Raw genomic sequence first — 6,743 nt, 5'->3', positions numbered from 1 at the left:
TAATGACAGCTGCGTTCCACTTAGGGGAGACCCTGGTATTGTCCATGTTGGCTAAATGTTACTAGCTTACTGGGACACTGAATGGAACTCAGCCATCCTTAATGTTATCAATTTCACCTGTGCTTTTTCTACTGACACAAGTCAAAATGTCTGCTGTGAAAAAGGTCCATTATAATAATAATAATTTCTACTATAATTGGGCATATACACCATTTGGCAGATGCCAGTGGTTATAAAACTGTGTGGTGCTGACTTGTTTGTTGGAGAGGAAATCTCTTTTATTTTTGGATGTCTGTTCATGATTTCCTCTCTGCTGCCTCACTGGACCAACCAGCCACAATCTGACTGTTGATCTGTCTCCTCTCAACATAACTACTGTCGGTAGCTCCACTCCTCTCTGTGCTCTGACCTGCACATTTCTCTCAACAGGAGAGACTGATTCTGGGTTCAGTGGGATCTAAGAGCTGGCGTGGTTCTCTTCAAGACATTCATGGAGAAGACAAAACACAAATTGAGGATCCACTCATGGAGATGGACTCCTACATGGGTACTGAACATCAGGATATTTCTTTCTTTTCAGATGATCTGCCTCTTTACTAAAAATGTTTTTTTGGCTTGAGATACTGATGTTCTACTTTATTTAAGGTGATGTTTGGGAAAAAAAACATGGGTTCAATTAAAGTTGATTCAATTAAATTTTATTGTAAAGCCCAATATCACAATTTGCCTCAGAGGGCTTTATAACAAATGACACTCCCCCCAAAAACACCTTTAACGGGGGGAAGAAAAAATGGTAAAAAACCTCAGGAAGAGCAACTGAAGAGGGATCCCTCTTCCAGGACGGAAAGACGTGCAATAGATGTCGTACAGAACAGATCGACATCATAAATTTGCAGTAATCCGTATGACAAAATGACACATAAAGAGAGACAGAGATGGGGAGAGAAACTGAGACAGAGACAGAAAATGAGACCAAGAGAGACAGAGACAGAGAGACAACCAGGGCAAGCAGTAATGACGATAGCTACAATAACAATAATTTTAGTAATAATAATATTATAATAATAATAACAGTAATTGTGGTAGTATATGTTGTAAGTATATCTTAATATATGATAGTATTTGTATGTGTGTTAAAAATGGCTTTGTACTGTAAATGAAGCAAATACATGAGATCATGAACTAAGTGAGTGCATATCTACAGTCCTTCATAAAAAGACACAATAGCTTTGTGTTTCTTAAAAAATTAACATGATTAACATTAACACTTTCTAACCTGCATTTTAACACAAAAAATGTAAAATCTTAACGTATTTGATGTGAATGAACATTTATCAGATGGTGTGTGTGTGTGTGTGTGTGTGTGTGTGTGTGTGTGTGTGTTGCAGGATACTCTATATCTGTCGGAAAGAAGAATAACGCTGCTCTGTATTTCACGGGTGCACCACGATTTAACCACACAGGACAGATCATTCTTTTCAGACAAAATGACAAGAAGTGGTACGCAGCACAAAAAATTGAAGGGAAACAGGTTAGTGAAACATCTGATTTATCATACATATTCCAAACAGAATTTGTTTGTTGTTTGCTTTCAAGGTGGTATGTTCACCATGTTTGTTATTCCAGCATTAGAGCCAGTGTCTATTTTTAGGACATTTCTCTACCTTGTACCTAAAGAGCAGGAGCCTGTCCAACAGACAGGTTTATGTTTTACCTTTGAGATAACCTTGCTCAGTAACCTAGAAACCCCTTCACACTTACATTATATCCACTGTTAGAAGACTTCAGCTTTAACCTTGCAAAGTTGTTCAGAAAACCAAATTAATGTTTCTTGGACCAGGCTGATGGGCCCTGATTGTGTTTTTGCAGATCTGTTTTGTACATGAAACAACAATTTAAATGCAACACTTTTTTGGTTCCCATTTTCAAAGGTTTGAGGTAAATATCTAAGACTTTTTTTCTATGCATTCAATAATTACATTTCTCTCAAATTTTGGTCACAACTTTGCTAAAATCCGTGTTAGTGAGCACTTATTTTCCAAGATAATCCATCCACCTGACAGGTGTGGCATACCAAGATGCTGATTAAACAGCATCATTACTACACAGGTGTGCCTTGGGATGGTCACAATAAAAAGACACTCCAAAATGTGCATCTTCACCTTGAAAAAAGACATTTATTTGGATATCGCATAACTAAGTGCTACAAAAATACAGATTTGGGTTCCAGATACCCCAAAGACTCAGTCAGTATCTGATGTGACACCATTTGCCTCAAACAGTGTGACACATTTCCTCCATATAGAGTTGATTAGGTTGTTGAGTGTGTCCTATGGAATGTTGGCCCACTCCTTTTTAGTGGCTGTGTCAAGTTGCTGGCTAGTGGCAGGAATTGGAGCACACTGTTGTACATGCTGTTACAGAGCATCCCAAACATGCTCAGTGGATGACATGTCTGTTGAAAATGCAGGCCATGCAACAACTGGGATGTTTTCAGCTTCCAGGAATTGTGTAGAAATCATTAGTATTAGAGTTAGTAAACTGTTTGCCCGCGCAATGCCATACTCTCCGTCTGCCATCTGCCTGGTACTGTGTAAACTGAGGTTTATTTGTGAAGAGAACAATTCTGCAAAGGACCAGACACCATTGACCATGAGCATTTACCCACTCAAGCTGGTTACAATGACGAACTGCAGTCAAATCAAGACCCTGCTGAGGATGATGAGCATGCAGTTGAGCTTCCCTAAGATGGTCTCTGAAGGTTTGTGCAGAAATTCTTCGGTTGTGCAAACCATTTGTTGCATCAGCTGTTCAGGTGGCTGGTCTCAGTGTCAGGTGTGGAGGTGAGCTGGTGTGGTTATATGTGGTCTGCGGTTGTGTGGCTGGTTGGATGTACTGTCAAATTCACAGAAACAACATTGGAGACAGCCTATGGTAGTGAAATGAACATTCAGTTCACATACCAGCTCTGGTGAACATTCCTGCAGTCATCATGCCAATAGCACACTCCTTCAAAACATACCATTCTGTATAATTGTGTTGAGTGACCAAACTGCACATTGTAGAGTGACACACCTGTGTAATAATCATGCTATTTAATCAGCATCTTGATGTGCCACACCTGACAGTTAGATGGATTATCCTGGAAAAAGAGGAGGGCTCTCTAACACTGATTTTAACAAATTTGAACAATTAAGTCTTTTGTGCACATAAAACTCTTACATCTTTAACTTAAACTTGAGAAAAATGGAAGCAAAAACAAGTGTTGAATTTGAATTTCTGTTCAGTATAAAATGCATTAGAGATGCAAAACACTGCATGTTGCACCTTTTGAAGAACATGCAAGGGCACATAATTTTTTCTGCAGTTGCAGAAAGGAAACCAGAGCACTTCCTTTAGACTGGCACCTAGTTTTTTTGTAAGAAACTGAAAGAGTTGTTCAAAGCATAGCAATGTTAATCCTAACTTTACTTCTATACATGTAGGTTTTTCACAAATGATTAAGGAAAGTTCTTCTCTAACTCAGATGATAAACTCTACTCTCCAGATTGGTTCCTACTTTGGTGCAGAGCTGTGCTCAGTAGATGTCAACTCAGACGGTGACACTGATTTCCTGCTGGTGGGAGCGCCACTGTTTTACCAGCCTCAAGAGAAGAAAGAAGGCCAGATCGTCATCTACACACTGACTAATGAGGTGGGCTGGGATAAAGGCTCAGATTTAATGAAGTGTTTAAGCTTTTGTGATGTTACTAGGAGCTAAACAAAACATTTATTCTCTTAATTAACAAACATATGTTCTCATGTCCCACAGATGCAACTGAACAGTGAATGGAATGTGACTGCATCATTCTTGGGGAGATTTGGCACAACCATATCCAGTCTCGCAGATCTAAATGGAGATGGACTCAGAGACGTTGCTGTTGGAGCCCCCCTTGAGGACAATAACAGCGGGGCTGTGTACATCTACCTTGGTGACAGACAAAGAGGGATACGCGATACGTTCAGCCAGGTGAGACAGAGAAAACCTGGCACATTATATTTTTGATTTTGTTTAGTTGAATTTTTGGGGAAAAAAGGTAGTTGGCACATGAAACAGCAACAGATCAGGAGAGGTTCACTATGCTGGCAGAGGGTGAAAAAATATATTTCCACATCAGTCAGTCTCTCCCTTGTTTATTCAACATCATCAGGGTTAGGCAAATGTGTTTCTTTGCCAATACATCAGACTAAAACTGATTTTTGAATAAAACTAAAAAGCCATCCTTGGAATGACATTACTTTTGTAGGGGATAAGATTATCATCAGGATTTATCAATGATTTTGGTATTTACTTTTAAAAACTGTATCTGTCTCATCCTGGGCATCTGTCAAAATAACTAAACACTTAGCATCTGACTTTTAGTTGTTCAATCTCTTGTTATTCCAGAGAATCATGGGACAGAAAATATATCCTGGACTGAGATTCTTTGGACAGTCAATTGATGGGGACATTGACCTTGGAGAAGACGGACTCCCAGATATTGTGGTTGGATCACAGGGCACTGCTGTTGTCTTAAGGTATGGATACTGGATAAGTTGTCCACTACAGGGAAGATCGGCGGTTCAATCCCCAGCTCCTCCAGTCTACATGTCGAAGTATTCTTGGGCAAGATACTGAACCCCACATTACTCCCGTTGGCTGTTCCATTGGTGTGTGGAGTGAGTGGAGTGGTTACTGAGGAGCAGGTTGCACCACACACTGTGTGTGTGTGTGTGTGTGTGTGTGTGTGTGTGTGTGTGTGTGTGTGTGTGTATGGGTGAATGTTACATGTAGTATAAAAGCGCTTTGAGTGGTCGGAAGAGTAGAAAGGCATTATACCAATGCAGTCCATTTACCATATCCTATGAATTAGCACCCAATGAATGATGTTACATCCTTAATGTTCAGTTATGTAATTAACATAAAATTATAGAGGTTAGGTATAGGAAAAGAAACATGGTGAGGATGTCCCTTAAAATGAATCAGTTCAATCAGAAGTTCACACGATTCCGAACAGATGTCTCCAAGTCCTGGAGGAAAGTCTGGGTTTTTGTGATCCATCCACCACCCAAACCTGCCTCCTTACAAGACCGCTCAGGACTGCTTCCTTGTTTATGCCTGTCAGTGCATTGGTCCAATTCGGTCTTACTCCAAAGTCGTCAAAATCCAGCGCTTGGGCACTAACTTCTGGCATCAGACACAGAAAAAACACATTGTCGGAGAATCAACCAAGCGCTATGCGACAATCTACAAAGCTGATCAATCATCATGTACTGTGTATGGTTCATGATGAATGTCTAAATGAAGTGACCCACTGCCTATATAAAATGATTCAATGGATGAGTTCAAAGTCACAATTCAAAGGCATGGACTGGTGTCTTGTTTGCCCATCCTTTATGCATTAGAATACAAGTATCCACCTTATTCGTAGCCCCCATGATACCCTGCATGAATTATGGGCGGGAGTCAGGTGTTTCCCAATGGTAATGGTATGCTAATGGTATGCTAATCCTCTTTCCTAGAGCTATTGGGAAATAAAATATGAAACACACCACCTGTTACACCTCAGATGGGATAACATGATATTATCTCTATCATCTCTGCCAGCCATCACAAAGTATTAATAGTTTTCCTTTTTAATCAAGCGCTCAGGTAATTAGCTTGCCTTGCTACGTTAACATATTGTTAAATTTGACAGAGCCCAAGCTAGCTTATGATAAACATCTGCACCTTCTAAAAAAGGATTTATGATTTCTTACAAGTCTTAAACAGACACTAACACATTTGGTGAAGATTTGCCATAATTCAGTATTAATTTTAGCTCCATGTAAAGTGAATTAAATGTGACGTTTACCAGCTAATGCTTCACTTGTCTGCCTTAACAGCACAGTTATCAGTTTTCATAACTGTTGATTTATTAAATTGGAATTCTACTTAGTAAAACATAATGCTGAATTTAGCAGCATATCTTAGTAATATTAGAAATATAAACTAGTAATATAAATAACTTTAGGCATTATTTTTATATGATGATGAACCAAGTATGGTAAATCAGACATTCACAGCCTAGATGAACACCTAATTCAAGGTATTGCTATGCTATTGAGTTAATCTTATAACATACAATTTTCTAATGTATGTTGAGAATGCATTCAGACAGGGAGAGACAGATATTATCTACTGATGTTGAGTGACAGACCTGCCATTGTAGCTGTCATTCTCTTCCGCAAATTCTGATTTTTAATGCTTTTTCTGCTCTCTTAATTCTTTCGGTTTTAATATTCCTTATGTCCAAGGATGTGAAAACAAAGTGTATGCCTTAGAATAGAGGATGCATGCAAATACGGGAAAAATCCTGTCCTATATTGATTCAGTAAGGGTTAGTGCATTTTTACACTGTATGGTAACGGTTGAAACTTCTTCCTCTCTGTAGGTAGGTGATGGAAACTGGATCGTCAGATACAAGAACAAGCTTTTTTTTCTGCCTGCATGTTCAACACACTGTTGTTCGATCAACAAATTTAGCTCAGTCTGGTGGTTAATAACATTATGGGCACGACCAGCTCAACAGGTCTCAGAGCTCCACAGGGACATTTTAAAAATGCTAATTTAATGATATTAAGTATCTTAAAAAAACGAAAGCAATATTTGCTAAACTGAAGGAGAATTAATTTAAAAAAGAATCACAGTTGGCAGCTGGCCACCATGATTAGCTACTCAGACT

General features: G+C 39.0%; 1 protein-coding gene across 1 annotated transcript in view; it reads left to right on the top strand.

Annotated features, from left to right (window-relative positions):
• zmp:0000001082 (integrin alpha-D) overlaps positions 1 to 6,743 on the top strand; it is a 36,023-nt gene that overhangs the window by 12,480 nt on the left and 16,800 nt on the right. Inside the window, exons 11-15 of the mRNA XM_050043591.1 lie at positions 430 to 547; positions 1,389 to 1,531; positions 3,548 to 3,694; positions 3,812 to 4,009; positions 4,427 to 4,557. Of these exons, the coding sequence (XP_049899548.1) occupies positions 430 to 547; positions 1,389 to 1,531; positions 3,548 to 3,694; positions 3,812 to 4,009; positions 4,427 to 4,557 (737 nt within the window). The remainder of the gene's footprint in view (positions 1 to 429; positions 548 to 1,388; positions 1,532 to 3,547; positions 3,695 to 3,811; positions 4,010 to 4,426; positions 4,558 to 6,743) is intronic.

Source organism: Epinephelus moara, chromosome 5 (assembly GCF_006386435.1).
Source record: "Epinephelus moara isolate mb chromosome 5, YSFRI_EMoa_1.0, whole genome shotgun sequence".
NCBI classification, from domain to species: domain Eukaryota; kingdom Metazoa; phylum Chordata; class Actinopteri; order Perciformes; family Serranidae; genus Epinephelus; species Epinephelus moara.
This window is presented reverse-complemented; position numbering and strand designations above follow the sequence as displayed.